Here is a 22143-nt window from a genome sequence, read left to right on the forward strand (position 1 = left end):
TTCACTGGGGACCCTGTATTCAGTTCGATGGATGGCTGTGAGCCTCTACATCTGTGTTAGTCAGGTCCAGTGGATAATCTTAAGGGAACTTCCTATAAAATAAATCCTATTTTTTATGTGCCCTTTTCCTATCTCTTTAAATATTCAGAAAAAAACTGCAGAGTGTGTATAGATTAAAACAACCGTGTAATATTTAAGACAGTGAAATCTCTAGAGAGATTAAAATATGAAGATTGTACTTCCTTGTGGTTGTAAACAATCAATTCTTAGTTTCTCCATCAGAAAAGCCACATTTACTAAGTAGTTCAACTGAGTCAATTTGAAAATTGCCCAATAAATATGTACTGTACCTAATATGGTTCATCATTTAAGTAGTGAATCTTTAAATTTGAAAAATTAATAAAGCATATAATACTATTTAATAATAGGTTATAATGGGATAAAAGTGATAGAACTTACTTGAGAAAAATTTATTATTATCTATGTATTTGATATGTACATGTGCGTGTACAGGTATGCACATGTCATGACTGTCATGACACAGATGTGGAGAACAGAGGACAACTTTATGTTAGTTCTCTACTTTCACCTTTACATGGAATCTGGAAACTGAACTTAGGTCATCAGGCTTGAGTAGCATGTACTTTATCCACTGAGCCATCTCCCTGGACTCAGACTTTACTTTTAAATACATTTTTGTGTTGTTAAGCCTGTAAAGTATGCATTGCTTTTGTAGTGACAAACATATCAAGTGCAATCTTATTGTTTAGTTCAATTTTATTTTTAAAAGTCTACTATATAAAAAAACACATCTATGCTCAAATGAAAACGAATTTTACTTTCCATGGAGTTATATTTTAAGTTCTTGTTATACTCAGCATATTCCAATGTCTAGAAATGTTAATTACTCTAACAATATTAGAAAAAGAGAGGTAAGTTTTATGAGCACATTTAAATCTCTGTGCAGATGAGATCACGATCATGTCCACAAGTGGAAATTATCTGCAAAGACACACATGAGTCAATACTTTTGTCACAAATGACCTTTATGGCCTTCCTAAATCTCTTTAATGTCACACTTAAACTGGCTATACTCTCACTTAGTTTCTTGTCTTTCTTTTTTGAGACAGTTTCACTAAGTAGCCTTGGCTGATCTGTAGCTCATTAGGTAGACCAGGCTGGCCTAGGATTCTGCCTCTGCTTCCTGAGTGCTAGGATTAATGGTATGCGTCACCAATTACTGGATGGATAGTATGAACTAGAATGATGGCTCCTACATAATTCTAGTCCTTAGCTGGTTGAGGCAAGAAAAGGACAGTGAAAAGGGTCTTAGGCCAGGCTGAGGTCTAAGGAGAGGCTATAGCTTTACTAGCAGAGTGTCTATCTAGCCTGCATGAAATCTGCACCTGACTCCCAGCACCACAGAAACTCAGCATGGTGGTGCACATGTAATACCAGCACTCAGGAACTGGTAGCAGAAGAGCAGTTCCAGAACCTCATCAACTGCTACAAGGTCAAAGACAGCCCGGGATACCGGTCACAAATGGCAATAAAACAAGACAAGCAGAACCCCAAACAGAAGTATGAATCTGAAAATTTTGGAAATAACTTAAAAGGAAACACTGATCTTTCTTTGTAAGGCCAAAACATTTCACTGTTAGATATAAAGTTGATTGTACTTACATGTGATCTGTTGATACCTGGTTGAGACTATGGACAAGCTGTGAAACCAAATTGTCATCCCTACAGGCCAAAAGGCAGTTCACCTCTTCTGCTATTCGTGAATTAAAGAGGAGGCTCTTTGTAGTTGTAGCAGGTAAAGGAGATGGAAGAGGCAGCTGGTTCAGGACTATTTAGAAGAAAGTACAATATTAGAAATTAAATAACTGCAAGAAGCCTTTATATAAATGTCCGTGTTTATGTAAATTAAAAGACTAAAAATAGTTGTAAGTTTCACGACTGATGACTGAAAAACATTACTTTTACTCTGAAAAAAAATCTCAACAAGAAACCATTCCTCCTAAAACACCAAAGGTCAATACAGGCTATATTACTAGGAATTACTTAGCTGATTTATATTCATGCTTTAATTTTCATTTAAAAATTGTTTTAATTAATTAAATAAAGCATGACTTTGAGACATAAGGTTAGAAAGTAGCTTATCTACAAGATCTTAGACATATAAATCAAAAACAATACCTGACTCTACATTACACTGATATGCAATACATTTTTTTAAAAGCTTAAGAACATAGAAACAAATAGCTCACAGTAGTAGAACACTCAAGAGTACAACATTCCTGAAGAACAATAAAAAATTCTTGTCATAAGTTCCTAAATAGTTCTCTTCTTTCTCCATTCTACTCTAAATAGCAAACAAGAAAAAAAATGAGTATTTTGTGGCTTATATCCCACTATTTAATGTAAGTAGACTTAATAGGAATTGTTTGTTTGCCTAAAGGTTAAGAAATCCAACTAAAATATAGATATCATGTTTTGGGGTTAATTTCTAATTGACCCCATAGTATAATTACTATACTTCACAGAGTTTACCAGGAAGATAAACATTAAAAGTGTGAGGTATACCAGAGGTAAAAGGCAGAAAAAACAAAGGGAAGTCTAGCAATATATATATAATTTTCCAACCATACAGGTTGTTTTCTTGCCTTAAAACAAGTAACAAAAACTAAAACATGTTTCAAAGTTTCCCTGCAGAGTTAGGATAATCCAACTACCCACTTCCTAGTGATACAAGTTTCTTACACTCAACTGAAAATACACAAAAACAAAACCCAGAGAGGGACTCTGAGCACAGCTGAAAACAGTTTTGGAAGCTACATAAGTTATTTTTTTCATAGATTATTACAAAGTTCCATATCTTACATACTGCTAGAGAAAAAGGTATATAGGGACAAACACTTGGGCAGACACTGTGTCATTATTCAAGGAAAAGAGCAGTTATAAATGTCTACCAAAAATATGAACCCTTAAAAATTGTATTAACTAAATTGCTAATAAGTACTGACAATAATTTTTAATACCTTAGTGTTCAGAGTAAAGTGGGCTCTCGTAGCGATAATATATCTCCTATCTGTTAACAAATTTTAACAGACAATTCAACCTGATATTTAAAAATCAGTACCAATACAATTTAGGTAATATGAATTGTCAAATTCTCATTCTTGGAGGACTTCAGGTACTGTTTTTGTAAATGCTTTCTAAAAGAAGACCTTATTCTTGTTTCTTAACTTATGTTTCTTTATTTAGTATTAGCATCTCTTAAAGGTCTTTAAAAATTATCACACTATCATTTCTTTAGGAGCCCACAGAAGGGTGAAGAAATTAAACTTATGTATTAGCTGGAAACATTAGTTTTGCTACTCCCACACGCATACCAATCAAATATATATTTTCTGTTATATATGACATTAAAGGTAATTTTGTGTCTCTAAAAATGAATGTTTAGCAAAGAAAAGAACTTAGATAAATTATACAAACTTACGGTCTGTAAGACTAGCAATCCCCGCAAGAGTAGTGATGGGGACATGGGGCATATCCCCATTCATCCTGAAGTTCTGGAATGGTGTTACCTATGAAAGTATTTAGTTCAGGTGCCAGCTGTCATTACTTTCCATTTCCCAAACTCTGCAACACACAAAAAAAGAAAACCATATAATCATCTGTGGAACTATGTCAAATATATGAGTAGCAGAGAGATGCACAATCATTTAGAAACAAAATTCTTAGCTTCTATTTGTTCAGTGTGTTTAACAAGTCACTTATAAATAGCTCGTGCCATACACTAAATACTGCAAAATGCTTTGTTATACATTAAGATTTAGGCCTCACAACAACCCAGGCACAGTAGAGTATTACTCTTTTCTGCATTTTACTAATGAGAAAATTACAGTGAGTTTAAAGTAACTACTGGAGCTGTAATTCAAATAAGACAATCTGCCTCCAGAATCTGTTTCTTAACTTCTGGTAAATATACTGCTAAGGCAGGGAACTCTTTCTAAAACCTAAATACAATAAAAATTTTTACTTAATAGTCTGGCTTTAATTTCTTGTCTAGTTCCCTTTTTTTTTTTCACTCTCTTAAATAGACTTTCCCCTCCTACCAAGACTATCTCATCAGATTCTTTTGGATCCTTGTGGTTTGCTGTATGAGACTTTTATTCTCCTTTATTCTAAATCCTACAATTCAAAAACACTACAATTCAATTCATTCCGCAGCCATTTTACCTTAGGATAACTGAATTTATGACATTTATTGCCCAATATTTTCTCAGTAAATCACTATATATTCCTTTGTGACGCACTTGATATTCCCTCCCCCCCCACCAAGTTTGTAATTTGTTACTATTTGTTCACTTAGTGTCCATGTGCATTGTTCTGTGCCTGCTATGACTGATGTGTATGCAGATGAGAATAGAATCACAGAAGTAGGGTTTTTCCTTCTACAATGAGAGTCTGGAGAACTGAACTCAGGATATCAGCCTGGTGGTTGTTGTTTTTCCTTGCTGAGCCATCTCACCTTGTCCATCTTCCCCAGTTTCTTAAAGCATGGTCTCACTAGTTAACTAGATAGCCTCAAACTCGTGATTCTTCTGCCCATGCTCTCAAGTTCTTGAATTACAGTCAAGTACCAAGTCATGTGTAGCTTGTTTCATATCATTCTTGCAAGATTACTTAATTTTCATCCCTCTTAGTCTTTCTGATTGCATGTTACTAATAAAAAAAAAATCATACAATCAGTATGCAACAACATAAATGAATAGGGAAAAGCCTATATTAGTGTTCTCTCCCATTCCTTTTTTTAAAAAAAATATTTTTATGTATGAATGTGTGTGTATGTATGTTACCATGAAGTGTCTGCTTTAAGAGGTCAGGAGGGTGTTGGATCAGAACCTGAACTACAAGTGGTTGTGAGCCACCACTTGAGTAGTATGAACTGAACCTGAGTCCTCTGCAAGAACAGCAAATGCTCTTATCAGCTGAGCTATCATCCCAATTTTTACTGTTTTTCAAATACTCAAGTATTTAGTATTTATAATAAAATTCATTCTCTTTATCTACAAAATATGTATGTATACATATATAAAAGATAACTTGCTAAACTGAACATTTTCCCCCTTTCAACATCCCCAGATTTTATCTCAGTTTTAATTTATGGCTTCAGTAATGTTTTTGCACAGAAGATAATATAACATTTCAATAATCTGTGCATTAATTAAAACAGGCTTTTATTAAATTACTTTGTATATGCTGCATCAACTGCAGTACAGTGCTAAACTAGGAATAAGTTGTTTCATTTCTAGTATATATTCTTCTGCCCATGCGCTCAAGTTCTTGAATTACAGTCAAGTGCCAAGTCATATGCAGCTTATTTCATATCATTCTTGCAAAATTACTTAATTTTCATCCTTCTTAGTCTTTCCTTCCACAATGAGAGTCTGGAGGACTGAACTCAGGATCTCAGGCTTGTGGTTGGTTTTGGGTTTGTTTGTTTGTTTGTTTGTTTTTCCAGTGCTGGGAATTGAAACCCTGAGCCTCAAGCAAACCCTCCATCACTGAGCTATACCACACAGAAACTGTTTCTAGTTCAAATATTTCCATTTCAATACTGTATTTACTAGTTATTTTTAAGAGAAACTCTCAAAGTTTTTGAATTGTAAACTTCAAAACAGTTACTTGATGTAAATGGCTTCCCTTACTCATAAATCTTAATTCAATTTTGCAAGCAAAATGGTTCAACAGGTAAGAGCAACTGTCAGGAAGCTTGAGGAGAATCTGAGTTCCCATGAGGTCCCTGGAACTCACATAAGAGGAGGTGAGATCTGACTCCATGCTATTCTCTGACATGTGCACATACAGATGCACCAAACAAAAATATTTTTTAAGTAGATATGTAGTACTAAGAATCTTTCCCCAGGTTTTAAATTATAAATATAGGCCAACAAGTTATATAAAATATAGATGTATATATATCTTGGCAATTCCAGGGTGAACATCCATAGGACCCTCCAACAGAAGGATAGCACCTAATTAATTCTAAAGGTAATAGCTATCCTGTCTTGTAATCTTTTCTTATCTTCTTCAATAAGTTTTATATGTATATACTTATTAGTGGGCAACTAAGTAAACACACACACACACACACACACACACACACACACACACACACACCACACGCGCGCGCGCGCCTTTGCTTGATGGTCCAACAAGAGTATATACACAGGCAGCAAGGTTTTTTTAAGTACATTGTCAACATATGATTTCAGACAAAAGTACACTGTGTCACTCAACTATGTTAACTTCACAGGAATCCAAGAGTATGGAGACTTTTAACTATAGTTCCAGATTTTACAAAAGTAATTTGTGGAAATGTTACTTTCTGTTAGAAAGTGCTAAGACTATGAAGATATAGTGTTCCTAGGTTAAGACCAATGCCTGCTCTTCCAGAAGATCCTAGTTTGATTCCCAACACCTACAGGTGGCTCATAACCATCTGTAACTCCAGTTCCCGAAGATACATTGTGACTATGAGGTCAGCCTTGCCTACATGAGACCCTATCTTTAAAAAAAAGGAGGAGGAACATGTCTTAGCATATAATCTTACACTGGGTGGCTCATAGCCACCTGTTACTCTAACTCTACATCACCTCTCTTTTGGCTTCCAGACACACACCCCCACCCCCCCTTACCCCACGCCCCACAATTTTTTAAAGCCTGGTGTGGTTAGTACACTTATATTCCATTGCTGAGGAGGTGGAGATAGGTGGATTCCTGGAACCAACTATCCAGTCATCATAGCCTATATGGGAAACAAGAAAAAAAAAATCTATGTTTAAAATAAAAGAAAAAGGTGGCCTGAGTGAGGTGGAACACCATCCCAGCACTCAGAAGGCAGAGGCAGATAGATGCCAGTGAGTTTAAGAGCAGCTTGATTTATATGAAAGAAAAGAGGGGGGGAGGGAGATCCGAGGCTGTCTTTTAACTTCCATATGTGCACATGTGCACAGGCTCACACTCACATGTATGTCCCTGCACATAAGAATATATCCTAAAGAACTAATTATATACATGGCTCAAACATATGTACACGTATATCAACACAATGTTGTAAAACATTTTTGTAGTGAAAAATAGGCAGAAAAGATAACGATGTTTATTAAGCAGTTTTATCTTATAAAATTGCTTACTTCAGTGTACTTTCATATAATCTTTGATGAGTAACTTGATATACAGAGAAGATAAGAATTTGCTTGAGGTCATACAGCAGGAGCCAAACCCAGGCTATCAAACACATGAACATTTTACATAACTAAATGTATAATTAACATTGTCACAACATATAGTCAAGAAGAGAAAAAAAACTGGGCTATTTAAACCCTTCTGTTGGGCAACCACTGATGCCTCAATTCCTTATCTTTGTAAAAGACAGGTAATTGTTTTGATTTTGTTTTGAGTTATGAGATGAATTAATACATGTAAAGATGTAAATACTTAGTTTTGTCCTTGGCATGTAGTAAATTTCAATAAAAGTGTATTGCTATTTACTATATATTTTTCTGTACATTGCTTGTTATGTTATCTCAGACTATCATGTTTATATACATACATACACACACGCAAATATGGTGCATTGTTTTTCTAATATTGTTGAATGGGCAGTTAAAAGTTAGATTTGGGAGCTGGAGAGATGGCTCAGTGGTTAAGAGCTCTGACTGCTCTTCCAGACGTCCTGAGTTCAATTCCCAGCAACCACATGGTGGCTCACAGCCATCAGTAATAAAATATGATACCCTCTTCTGGTGTGTCTGAAAGCAGCTACAGTGTATTCATATAAATATAGTAAATAAATCTTTTTTAAAAAAGTTAGATTTGATCAATAGCTCACACAAAGCTATACCAGTACTTTTTGAGTTGAACATGGTATCCAGCACAACAAACATTTCTACACTATTTGGTCCTTCATGATTAGGTATCCAATATCAATTTTATGTCACAGACTCTATGCTAGGCAGACAAAAGGGACTGTACCACATATTAAAGAATCCTAGATAGAGTATGAAGGATGCATTCATAAACATGTTGACTAGAGCATACAGTCAGAAAGGAAAGCCTCCAAGAGTATATCATACAATGTTGATTCTCTCCCCATACCCTTGCTATAAACAAATCTCAAGATTTCACTTAGGAATAACATAATAATAAAAGGAAGAGTGGGTAGTAGTGAGAGAATGAAAACAAAAGGTTCTATCAGAGAACTAAAGTGTCAACATGCAATAATGGTCCAATTTTGGGCTTAAATATCAATGATTAACACATCAATGTAGTATTTAACTGGAGATTTCTAAAGTATGAAGCCGGTGATTAAGAAATGGACAAAGTTTAGTGAGAATTACAGCTATGCTAGCTCAATGGCAGAGTTATTGACTAGCCTGTCCAAGGCCTAAGTACAATCACTGCCAGCACCACAAAAATAACTAACTCACCCCCATAAGATCAAGGGTTACTTCAGGAAGTAATCTGTACATAATACAGGATAAAAATACAGAATGTTTCAAAAACTGGAGCTTTTCAGCATTGACATGATGCTACAACAGGGAAATTACATCCCTGACATTATGTAACAGTGACAATTACAGCACAGATGTATCTGGGCTAATAAGATAACTTTTTGAGCCTGTGGCAACCTGAGTTTGATCCTGTTTAACAGTAGAAAAAAAGAACTAACTCTACAGAACTTCCTCTGACCTCCACACATGTGCCATGGCACATATGCATGGCATACATAGACACACAGACTAAACAGGTAAAGCACAGGCAGACAAAAATATACTGCTCAAATTACCTTCAGGTTTTGTGCATACGGTATATGAAACAATGAGTTTTATGATCAGACTTGGGTTCATCCTCAAAATACTTCACTAGATATATACAAATATTCCTAAATTAAAACAAAACAAAGAAACACCACACTCAAACATTGAACTATACAACAGCGTTGACACCAAACATTTTGGATAAAGGCTGCTAAGTCTGCAAAGAGGAAGGGAACAATGTAGAAGGATGTTTGTTTTTAAGCACTTCTTACCTGCCAGGCACTTATATGTATCTTTCCTAATTATAACATAATGTGATCATAACAATTATCCTTATTCTCTCAATTAAAAGTTATGGCTACATGAGTAGTTAAACAGAGTGGGGATCTGAACTTGAGTGTCCATTTCTTTCATGCTTAAGATTGATTGATTGATTTCTTCCTTCCTACTTACCTACCTATTTATGTATTTTTGAAGATAGGATCTCCTTATGTTGCCCAGGCTGGCCTTAAACTCACCAAGCTTTCTGCTTCAGTCTACCAAGTGCTAGTATTACAGCACTTAATTGTGGACCTCTGGTACCACAATTAGCCTGAATACAGGTATTTCTAAGCCAATTTTATATTCCAGGGCATAAAGAAAGGCTATGAAGCAAGGATACAAAGATACATTCCACTACTAGAGCCTCGCCAAAGAATAGAATACAAGTACCTGATGCTGCACTTCAAAGTCTGCACTTCTATGTGATTATATAACATTATTTTGATCTTTGATCCAAACTTCATAAATACCTACTATTTTAACTAATTGATTTTTTTTCTTTGTTAATGTAAATTTGGGGGGTAGGTGTAGGAAAGGTCCAAAACTAGCATATTTTAGGGATAGCAGAGGGCTGACTGGGTAAACTATTTGCCAGCATGTAAGCCTAGCACTAGGTTAGGCAAAGATGAGCAGATCCTGGAGGGAAGAGAGAGCAAAGTCTAAATGGCAAGCTCAGAGGTCACTAAGAGAGCCTGCTTCAAAATGTGGGGAGAAGTTTTGAAGAAGACGTCTCCATATCAACCACTGGTCTTCACACACCTTTGCATGGGCAGGTCTCACACAGGCACACACACCCCCTCATATATTTGATTACTTTTGTTAATATTACATTTAATTTTATAAATGGCCTCAAATCCATTTGGAAAATACACGGGATGTAACTTCAAGAGCTACAGAAATTAAGTAAATAAATCTACATTGCACTACTTACTCATTTCACTTGAGTCAATCTCCCTTCAGATTCTGTGTTCCATCTACTACTGAAGAACAGATTCTTTTTCACATTTTACTCATCACGGATGAACAGATCTTTCTCAAATCCTAGCTCAAAAAACAAAGTTATCAACTAGCACCTCCTGTGAAAATCTACTTCCTTTTAAACATTTCTGCTTCTGTAAAATTCAAAATTACCATCATTAAGTAAGAAAAGTACAAAATGGAACAAAGCTATTCTGGGACATCTGCTTCCTGCAGCCATCGCAGTACATACTAAGAATGCTTATGTATACATGCCTAAATCATGCAGCTTTATGTTAATATGTATAATGAACTGTACAGATACAACACAGAAGGGAACACTTCATTACTGAACTTCTTGTATAGGGAAGTTACTACTAAGCAAATCAGAATGGGATTTTCGGTTTTCCAAAAGCAGTTTAAAAAGAAGTTGTGTTTGCTAAGGAACAAAACAATAAACATTTGCCTCGATATTTGCTTGATTTCCTCTTTTTCCTCCCAATTATTTCATGTGAACTGACTTTAAATAGTTACAGTTGAATATAGTTAGAACCAAGTAATTAGACAAAAGTCTAACCATCTCAATATATAAACATACAAACTATATCAGAAAAAACTAGTCTTGAATCCCACAATAACTTTAAAATTTATAGAGCAGAGTTTTGGGGTGTAGCTCAGTTGGCAGAATGGTTGATGAGCATAAATGAAGTCCAGGGTTCCAATCCTAGCACCTCACAAATAGGGTATAGTAAGCACATGCTAGTACTCCAAACACTTGGGAGTACAGGCAGGAAAACTGGAAATTCAAGAAAGCCCTGTGCTACACAGGGATATATGAGATCCTGTCTCAAAATAAATAAGTAAATAAATAAATTAAATTAAAAAGATTTCATAGAAGATGTGTCAAAGTGCTACTATGGTTTGGTTTGCTAGTCTATCTTCCTCCAACATAAAAATAATTTGTCTTTTTAATACTGCAAAAGAAATATATGCTCTGCTCCCCAAAATTAAGACTACTGTAAAAGGTTGCTTCTTAAACAGAGATGATATGCAAAATAAAGCCACTATTTTATTTCTTTCTAATTAAGTTTTGGTTTTAAAAGTGTAACAGTAAAGAGTTAGCTCTCAAGTTTGAAGCAAAACATACTTGAACGATATGAAACTTAACCTGTAATCTAAGAACGCCACAAGAGGGCACACTTTCAATTATTGTAAGTGGGAAAGTAAAAAACTCAGACTTAATAAACTACTGTGAGGAAAGTTGGCCAATTTTTTCCAAACTGATGACTCAACATCATTAGAAAGCAAGAAAGGATGAAGTGTGTAATGTTTTGGGTAAGCAACTCACACAGTGAAGCCTTTTTTTGATGCATGCAAAACTGAAAAACGTGGATATACAGCAACTTCTGTATTAATATTAAATTACAACTAGTCTTAGCCTTGTGGTGGCATCTAGCTGTCTTAGGATCCCCGCCACCCACCTCCTTCTCCCCACTCCTTCCTCTCCCCCTCCCTCTCAAATTTTGGAGGCAGATTCTCAATATCTGACTTGGGTTAGCCTTTAACTCAAGGGAGCACTGTCATGCCCACCTCTGATCTACAAACCTTTACAAGAAACTGTGGCTACTTTGATTTTTATCTTAATATGGCACAGATCTGTGCGCAATTTATTAATACATTTTACTGGGACAACAAATGAAATGAGATTCAGATATTTTAATAAGTTTTAGTTAGAGAGATAAGATCAAAGGCTGAAGAAATGGCTTAAGAGTTAAGAACATTGGTTGTTCTTCCAAAAGATCCCATGATCAATTCCCAGTATTCACACTGAGGTTTACAACCATCTGTAATTCCAGTTGCAAGGGATCTAATTCCCTCTTCGTTTCCATGGGCACCACCCAAATACAAGGTGCACAGACATGCATGCAGGCAAAACATCCATATACATTTAAGATCATTAAGAAAATTACTATAAAAAAATCTTTGAAAGACTACAGACTATGCACAAAACCATCATTTATTATATGCATATAATCTTTCTCCCTTATCTAAAGATACCATTCAAGCAAGCCTTTTGTACAATTTTTCTTATTATCAAATCATTCTAATCAGCAAGACATACGTACCTGGTGTTAATGTTCCTTATTTCTAATGAAAAAAATGAAAACCGGATCCCTCAATTATTACTTAGTAGTCCTATTTATTTTCGCAAAGTTCTTCAGCTGTCTATCCTCATCTCAACTTTTCTTGAACATTTATATATTCATTCACATCATTTTTCCAAATGTCTTACAACAGTCCGTCATCAAAATGACATTGTTAACTCAATGAACAAGCAGGCCTCGGGCCCTCATCACTTGTCCCAACAGTCAACACAACTGACCTCTCTTCCCTTATCTCCCAAAGCAACAGTACAGACTGTGCATGCTTGCTCCTCTTGGATTCCTACTTTGCTTCTTTGCATCCTCCTGCCCTCATTCCCCAAGGAATGGCTGCAGTTTCAACTATTTCTCCTGTGTGTGTGTGTGTGTGTGCGCGCACGCGTAAGTGTAAATCTAGAGTAGAGGCTAGATAATTACATAGATTATAAATTATAATCATTTAAACAATTTCTAAAAGGTTTATTGAAATACTGCTGGGTATATAAATTGTATACCTACTAGTTAGAATACAAATGACATGTTTATAACACTGACTCTTGTGATCTATAATGTATGTATCTTTTGACTAATCTCCATTTTTCTTTAACTGCTCTTACCCATATTTTCTACATTGAAGTTTAAACTGTTTCTGTTTGTTTAGTTTTTTTGCGGTAGTGGTTCATGCAATATAACCTCAGCATTTGCGAAGGCAGAAGAGTGTCAGGAAGACCAAAAGCTCAAGGATAACCTGGGCTACAAACAAGGAGGCCCTATTTCAGAAAACAAACAAGATCCTCCTCAGGATGTCTCAACAAATACAAGTGCTTGTGGGGCAAAGCTGATGACTTGAGTGAGTATGTGAGTGAGTATGTATGTATGTATGTATGTATGTATGTATTATTTTAAATGCTCTTAGTTGTTAGTAATTTCCTTAGTCCACAATATACAAGAGGGTTGATTTTTTATTGGTGAAATGATCAAGAAAAGAAACCTTGTCACATCAACAGAGGATTTTTGTTGTGTAAGAAATCTAAGCAAAAGTTAAAAGTACAGAAAAGAGGGATGCAAAAAGAATTCTCAAATTATGTTTTAAAACATTTCTTTCTATTGGACTGGAGAGATGGCTCAGCGGTTAAGAGCACTGGCTGTTCTTCCAGAAGCCCTGAGTTCAATTCCTAGCAACCACCTTTTGGCTCACAACTATCTGTAATAGGATTGGAATGACAATGTACTCACATACATAAAGTAAAGAAATCTTTTAAAAAAAAAAAAACTCTCGGGGCTGGAGAGATGGCTCAGCGGTTAAGAGCACTGACTGCTCTTCCAAAGGTCCTGAGTTCAAATCCCAGCAACCACATGGTGGCTCACAACCATCCATGAGATCTGATGCCCTCTTCTGGTATGTCTGAAGACAGCTACAGTATACTTATATAATAATAAATCATTTAAAAAAATCTCTTTTACGGTGTTTTTGAAGTAGACTCTCCTGTGCTTCCTGCCTGAGCCTCCCCAGCATGGGAGCTACAGGTGTCCATTCACCACCTAGCTTTCAAATTGCATTTTAACATAATTAGCTATTACAACACAAGAACAGAAAGACAAACTAAATAAAGCACTTTCCATTTAATCTGTAATATTAAATTATCTTGACTCAATGCAGTAATTTAACTTCTCTTAACCAGTATCAGATTATATTAGGTATTCTTAATTCTGGACAATTAACTTACAAATTTCCTTCTTTATGTTAATTTTCTGAATGTAAAACTTCAGCACCTATGAGGAAACTAAAGACCCACATGTAAAAAAAAAAAAAAGAAACTAGATGTCTGTCTTTGACCTACACAAAAATCAACTATATATAACCAAAGACTTCAATGTGAAAGCTGAAACATTCAGACTGCTAGAAGACATTGGTAGCTTGAGAACTGGCTCTCATAGTACTTGGAAGAAGTAAGCAAGTGGCCATGGAGAAAAGGAATCAATACATAAAAATTAAGGCCTACAATCAATAAACAGGGCCTCGTAAAGTAAAGAGCTTCTGTGCGGCAAAGGAAAGAATTAAGTAAGGAGGAAGGCTGCAGAGGGGAAGAGCACTCTGCCAGCTAGGCATCTGATTGAGGATTAATATTCAGAACTATAAAGTACTCAAAGAAGAATCAAGAAAATAAGCAAGGAGGATTCAGGAAGCAGAGGCATCTTTATGAGTTCCTGAACTGCTAGAATTACAAAGTGAGACCCTGTCTCACCAAACGAAACTAAGCCCAACCAACAAAACAAAAACAAAACGCAAAAAAACAAAAATAAAACAAAATAGCAACCAAATTAAAAAGTGGGCTGTGCAGGCAGTGGTGGTGCACGCCTTTAATGCCAGCACTTGGGAGGCAGAGGCAGGTGGACTTCTGAGTTCAAGGCCAGCCTGGTCTACAGAGTGAGTTCCAGGACAGCCAGAGCTATACAGAGAAACCCTGTCTCAAAAAACTAACTAACTAACTAACTAACTAACTAAATAAATAAATAGTGGGCTCTGTGTGTGTGTGAAAAAGAAAGTTCTCAAAATAAAAATAGCTATGAAATACCTTTAGAAGTGTTGAATATTCTCAGCTATTAGGGAAATGCAAATTAAAACAACTTTGAGATTTCACCTTATCCCATTCAGAATGGCTAAGATCAAGAAAACAGCTGGAAACAAATGCTGGCAAGGATGTGAGAAAAGAGGACCAATTATTCACTGTTGGTAAGACTAAAATTGGTGGAGAATCCCTGGGAATCCCAGAAAGCTAAAAACAGATCTATGCCAACTGTACCACTCCTCTTGACACTCTACACAGATAGTTCAGCCATGTTCCCCCCTCCCCCTCTCTCCTCTTTATTCTCCCCCCACTTTACCTCACCCCCTCCTTCCAAGACAGGTTCCATTATGTAGTCAACTCCCTATGTGAAGCAGGTTAGTCTTGAACTCACAGAGATCATTTGGCTCTGCTTCCTGAGTGCTGAAAATAAAGAAGTGTGCCACCACACCTAGCTGAATTTTCTTTCTTATTTGTGGATCCACACTAGCTTTGAATTCATAAACATAAATATACAGCCCAAAGATGCAATGACAGGGAAATGGGAAAGACTGAGTATGGGGGAAAATGGCAACACAGAGAGGGGGAGAAAACATAATACCAAAGATGGTTGGAAAAGCCAAAGGTAATCATTATCTTATGCTTAGTTAAAATCATAGATGTGCATATTTATTAATATGTAAATGCATATAATGCAAGATATATACATATAGTAATATATAAACACATATGAAATATACTACATCCACACATACTTTTAAAATATTTTGAGATTATAACATAGCTACATTTCCTTCTTCCCTTTCCATCTCCAAACCATCCTATATATCTCCTCGCTCTCTTTCAAATTTATGGCCTTATTCTTTAATTGTTGTTACACACACACACACACACACACACACACACACACACACACACCAATACACACACGAGGGGGGTGCAGGGAGGGAGAGAGACAGACAGACAGATAGAAGTGTGTGTGTGTACCTAAATACATCCTGGTCAGTCTATATAATTTTACTTGTAGGAATGTTGTCAGAGTTGACTATTTGACACTGGATAATCAATTGCTGTGCTCTTCCTTGTGAAAGACGACTACTACTTAGCAGTCTTTGTTGCCTTTGTTGTCTTAGGTTGAGGCCTTCTACACTTCCTTCCTTCCAGATTAGTATGATCTACTGGTCAATCACATAGGCAGCCATACAGACTATATGGATATAGATTCTGACATTTCTAGGAGACAAAAATATCCTAGGGAAAATCCCTGTCCCTACAACCTTTCCATCCCTTCTTCCAAAATGATCCGTGAACATTAGGTGCAGGAGTTGTGTTGTAGATGTATTGGTATTAGCTGGGACTGGGTTCCACAACTTGGCACTTTCGATTAGTTGTGGTTTTCTATATATAATGAGCAAAGAGAAGCTTCCTTGATGAGGGATGAGAACTACATTAATCCAGCTAGATCCTGGAAAAGGATATGCTATATATATGATATACATATGCATATATGAAATGAAGTTATGCCATGTGGGTGACAATGCCCCTTCCCCAAACCACAAGCTATCTAACAAAAACTCCATGGTCAGGAGTCCAAAAAGACTCCTGAATAGGTTACTACCATTGCCCTTGATTGCCTTCCATAAATTGAAGGTTAGACTCTATTCCTGAAGACATCACACATTTTGGACATAACAAAGCTTTCACCTTGTAAAAAGCAATGGTCTAAAAAAATTTCTGTTCCAAAAGGCAATGAAGGAAAGCTGTTGTATATGTGATTCAAGAAGGCCACAGGCTCCATCTGAAGCAGGCAGTCAAACTTGGCAGCATTGTCCATGTGGTCTGGCTTTAGTGTCATGAAGGATAAAAGGGTTGCAAAATCTTCTACAGTTAAGGAAAGCCACTGAAGCATTTGCATGCAACTGTGAAATTGTGTTGGAGACCCCCCAAGGCATTAAGGGTACCAGAGCTGTAGGATCTCCCCCAAGGAGAGCTGCACACAGGAAATGGAAACAGCCTAAGAGAGAGAAGTGTGCTGCTGGCAGTGAAACTGGAAGGCTGAAGCCATCTAAGCCTTTTGACACCAGGCATGGAGCTACAGAAACCCTGTTAGATTTCAGAGTTGCTTTGGTCCAATATTTACTCACTGTGCTCTTACTCCTTTTTGGAATGGTGAATAGATTCTGTGGCACTGTGTGTTGGAGGTATATAACTGCTGATTATAGGGTGTGGTGTTACAGTTAATAGATTACCTTGAGTCTCGGAAGCTACTTGGACTTTTAACTTTAAAAGCCAGGAACAGTGACTCGGGATTGTATTCCTAGCACTCAGAAAATGGAGGCAGGAAGAGTTCAAGGTCAGCCTGCACTACATAATGAGACTCTGTCTTAAGAAATAAATTAATTTGAATTACAATGATTATTGAATCAGAAAGAGCTTTAGGCCCTTGAAAGTAAAATGCTTTTCTATTAGTTTGAAATCAACTGTTTTCAAAAGAAACTTTAAAGGACAACCCTAAGTGTTAAGTATATACCTTTGGATATTTATGAAATGAAATCTGGACATGAACATTGTAATAGCTTTAGCTGTGGTATCTCGATGCTAGAATCATTAAATATCCTTCAATGCAGTTAGACTGTGATAGATCTATAACAGGGAATGAATGATGTTACTCAAGAATAAAAAACAATAAATTATAGACATACACAGTAACTTGGAAATACCAAGAGTATCACACATAAAAGAATACAGAGGCATAGTTCTTACAATTACCGAGTAAGTCTGATCAAGTGTCATAGTGTAAAAGTATATACACATGCACACATATATGAATACACGTGTGTATGTGTATATACATATAATACACACACACACACACACACACACACACACACACACACACACACACACCAAAATAGTGCATATATGGCTGGCTAAATCCAAGCAAGCTCTGAAACTGAAATTGTCAGTTTCAAAATGCATTAATATAACACTTACTCTATTGAATCTGGTAGCTTGGCAACAAAGTACATTACAGTGTCTGTTGTTTACCCTTAGGATGTCATTGCTGACTGAGACCTGAGGCTCACTGCTGCTTGCCTTAGCATAGAGTATCATAGTACCTACATATCACTAGTTTGTTAAGAGATCAAAATTCAGAAATCAAAGTATGGTTTCTGTCAAAAGCATAGTGCTTTTATACCACCATAAAATCAAAAGCTCTTAAACTGCATTATCAAAAACTGTAGACTGTTTCTACAAGCTTTTTAAACTGAGCAAAATCAAAAGTTTAGACTAACAAATTTAGAACTAACAGGCAGAACATTTCTAGTTTAAAGAGTGTTTTAACATATTTCAAGTTGAGGAGATAATTTTGATATGAATTTAAACATGTGAGAAACTACCACAATCTTTTTAGGAATTACCAATTGTTTACATTTTGCCTCATCTATTTTAATACTCACAATCTCTTTCTTCATTTTCTATGTGTATCCAGAAGCATGCACATGTTTATGTATCTACTGTACAATTTGAAAGTGAACCAAAGACATGAAACTGCACTTCTCTAAATATTTTGAATATAGCAGCTTAGAACAACAATCTCCAACCTGAAACCACAGGCAGGCTGGACATGTTGGTCCCCTAGAAACAGCATAGGCACAAATGAACATGCCAGCCCTGCAAATGTTTTCAAGCATTTGGTCATGCCGTACCCACTCACTTCAGTAGTAAAAGCAAGACCTGTAGCCAAACTGAAAGCCAGGTGGAAGGAAAAGAGCTCCTGCTTTTGTGCAGGCAGGAGAAATGCACCTAAACAGTAAGATGCCAAGGACCTGGTTACTGACAGGAACAAAGAACAGGAACTATCCATGCAATTTATCATATCTGGATGCTTAGGGCCCAAAGCTTTCTGGAATGGGAACCAGTACTTACTTACATCAGTCTTCACATGAGCTTGATACATGATAAAATCTGAAAGTCATTAGATTAGGTTCTATAGATTGCCAGGCCTTAGCACTAAATTTCTTACTCAGAAAGTCTCATGTAACATCCCAAAACATATATTTCTAAAAATTTCCTCAAATGATACCAATGCAGTTGATGCATGGACCTATTATTGGGAAAGAGAAGAAAAAATTCTGATGAAATGTCATTTGTAACAGTATTTTAAAGTTTGATAGAAAAGAAGAAAAACAAGTGGAAAGGCAAATAGATACAAAACTGCTTAGCAGACGTAAGACCCAGATGGACAGAACCACACATAGGTTAAAATAAAAGCAGGCAGGAAATATTGTAGAAAAGTCTATGTGTTACATTCATGTAGTCCAAATGTAAGTGAAAGCTACAGGATTCCATAAGGGATTTTATAATTAAAAAGTGAACAAACCTGGAGTTAGAACCTACTTTTTGGCCACATTATAAAAGACGTGGAAAGCAACAAATTGGTTAAGAGCACCGACTGCTCTTCCAAAAGTCCTGAGTTCAAATCCCAGCAACCACATGGTGGCTCACAACCATCTGTAATGAGATCTGATGCCCTCTTCAGGTGTGTCTGAGGAAAGCTACCGTGTACTTATATATAATAAATAAATCTTTTAAAAAAATTGTCAGCATTTAGAGTACACAGGAAATATATTGATGAAGCAATGAGACCTGTAAAGACAGGCCAGGATAATACCAAGGAAAAACTGGACATATAAAGACCAAACTTGGTGACCACCTGGATATGGAGAATGTGCATGTTGGAGAATTTTAAAGAGCTGACTTGGGCAACTGAAGCCATAACACATACAAACGTAGTCTCATACACAATCAACATATTTTACTTCATCTTAGAATATATATGATAGAAAATTCAGGGCAAAGGATAAATCTGAATAAAAAAATAAAAATGGTACACAAAAAGCACATTATTTTCTCCTACAAGGATCCAAGTATTAACACTCAAATGAAAATTAATTTTCCTACTTAGCAAGACAAAGAAAAATAATCCTGTTCATAAAGTTATATAGCAGCAATTGTTCAAAGCTGACAGATATTTTTCCAGTAAATCCTCATAAAAACCTGGGACTTGGGTCTAGAGAAATAACTTAGTTGTTAGAAGCACAAGATGATCTTAGAGAGTAAGAGGGTGAAGTACAAAGACATACATGCACGAAGTAAAAGGCATACATCTAGGCAAAACACCAATATACATAAAAACAAAACTAGCCCATCAGTTAATTGTTTATTGTATAAAAAATAAAAAAATTATGACTAGATGAATGATATCATGGAAAAGTCCTTGATAGCATTCCCAAACTTCCCAAAGATCTGTTTTGCAATTGTTGTTCTGTTTTTGATGCTCGCAGCCAACCATTGAACTGATCACAAGATCCCCAATGGAGGAGTTAGAGAAAGGACTGAAGGACGTGAAGGGGTTTGCAACCCCATAGGAAGAATAACAATATCAACCAACCAGAGCTCTCAGGGTTTAAACCACCAACCAAGGAGTACACATGGAGGGACCCATGGCTCCAGCCTCATATGTAGCAGAGGATAGCCTTGTTGGGCATCAATGGGAGAAGAGGCCCTTGCTCCCATGAAGGCTCGATGCCCAATGTAGGGGAATGCCAGGGTGGGGAGGCGGGAGTGGGTGGGTAGGTGGGTGGGGGCACATCCACATAGAAGCAGGAAGAGGAGGGGATGGGATACAGGGAGTTTCTGGGGTGGGGGAATGTAAATAAATAAATAAAATATCCAATAATAATAATAATGATAAAAGACAAAAACAAAACAAAAAACAAAAAACAAACAAACAAACAACAACAAAAGGAGTAGCTGGAGAGATGGCTCAGCAGCTAAGAACACCAGCTATTCTTCTAGAGGTTCTGAGTTAAATTCCCAGAAATCACATGGTAGCTATAGAATTCTTCAGCCAGGGCTGAACTTTCTTTCCATTCTATGGTATCATAATTTTAAGAACTTTATTCAGATCAGCTGCAGTGGCACAAATCTGTAAGCCTAGCACCCGGGTACTTGGGAGGTAGAGGTAGGATAATCTAGAGTTCAAGGTCAACCTTGGCTACACAGTAAGTTTGAAGTCAGCGTCACCTACATAAAACCATAGCAAAACAACAAAGCAAAACAGAAAGGGAAAAACAAACAAACAAAAAAAGCTAACCATCTAATTAACAATTCCACTTTTATATAGCTATCTTGAGCAAAATATAATTATTCTGCAAAATAATACTGATATTACATGATGATAGGACTGTGATTCCTATTTATAAAACCAGTGCTACTAACTATAGATAAATGTTGTATGTAACACACACAATTTTGAAGATCTGAAACCAAAAAGCTGATGAAACAACTTATATTAGGCAATATTTCATAATGTCCCTATATTGTTCAATACCCTGCAAATTGACCTTTCCAGAAAGAAAGAAATATTACAGCTGAACAAATTTTCCAGGCTGCTTAGCTAAAGGCAACCAACCATAGCCCATATTCTGAGGTATACATGGGGAGAAAGAACCTTATCTACTGGGAACCATGCACCTTGCTAGTAACTTATATTATTTTCCTTTCATTTACAATAGCTCAACATGTAAGTTTCATTCTCATTTTAAATGTGTAAGAAAATAAATTTAAACTACCCAAATATAAAACTACCAAGACCTAGAACTCAACAGTAAAATCAGTGTATTGCTTGGATTAGAAGAAAAGCACCTGATACAGCTTTTACAATAAAAGGCAATCTCACATGTAGTATCAGACATACAAACTAAAACTACACTGAGACAACAAGGTTTTAAATCTTGCCCACCACATTAGTGATAAACAACTATTGTTGAAGACTATGGCAAACAGGTACTTTTGATTAAAAAGCAAAGTGGGGCTAAATGTATCAATACTTAACCAAATTATATATGTTTAAGCTAGGCATTAGTGGATCATGCCTGTAATCAGACAAAAGGACTGTGCACTCAAGCACAACCTGGGCAGCATATCCTCATTCTCCCTTACCCTTCACCCTCCTTTCCTTCCTTTTGAGATAGTCTTATGTAGTCGAGGCTGCCTTGAACCTGTGATCCTCACACTCAGTCTCTAGAATGTCAGGATTGCAGGTGTGTGGTGCCATATTTAAATAGCCTAATGCATAAGAATATGAAATATGCACTATGAAATATTATAAAACACACACACACACACACACACACCTGAAAAGACCTCTACCAATATGGAATAATTTCTAGGATATAATAAGTAAGAAAAGCAACATATTACAAAATATACACAGAATGTTATTTTGTCTAATGAAGGAGAACAGTATATATATATATA

At 36.2% G+C, this 22143-nt stretch overlaps 1 protein-coding gene across 5 annotated transcripts in view; it reads right to left on the reverse strand.

Moving 5' to 3' along the window:
• Positions 1-22143, reverse strand: part of Nipbl (NIPBL cohesin loading factor) — a 160906-nt gene that overhangs the window by 87463 nt on the left and 51300 nt on the right. For 2 of the 5 annotated variants that reach the window (XM_031359848.1, XM_031359851.1), the window contains exons 2-3: positions 3503-3645; positions 1684-1849 (exon numbers count right to left, since the gene is read on the reverse strand). In XM_031359848.1, coding sequence (XP_031215708.1) covers positions 1684-1849; positions 3503-3566 — 230 coding nt within the window. In that variant the 5' untranslated portion in view covers positions 3567-3645. Of the gene's footprint in view, positions 1-1683; positions 1850-2199; positions 2293-3502; positions 3646-8860; positions 8882-10083; positions 10194-22143 lie in introns of those variants that run through there. The other 3 variants (XM_031359850.1, XM_031359849.1, XM_031359852.1) reach the window with 3 other exon arrangements.

This window comes from Mastomys coucha, unplaced genomic scaffold, assembly GCF_008632895.1.
Source record: "Mastomys coucha isolate ucsf_1 unplaced genomic scaffold, UCSF_Mcou_1 pScaffold8, whole genome shotgun sequence".
NCBI classification, from domain to species: domain Eukaryota; kingdom Metazoa; phylum Chordata; class Mammalia; order Rodentia; family Muridae; genus Mastomys; species Mastomys coucha.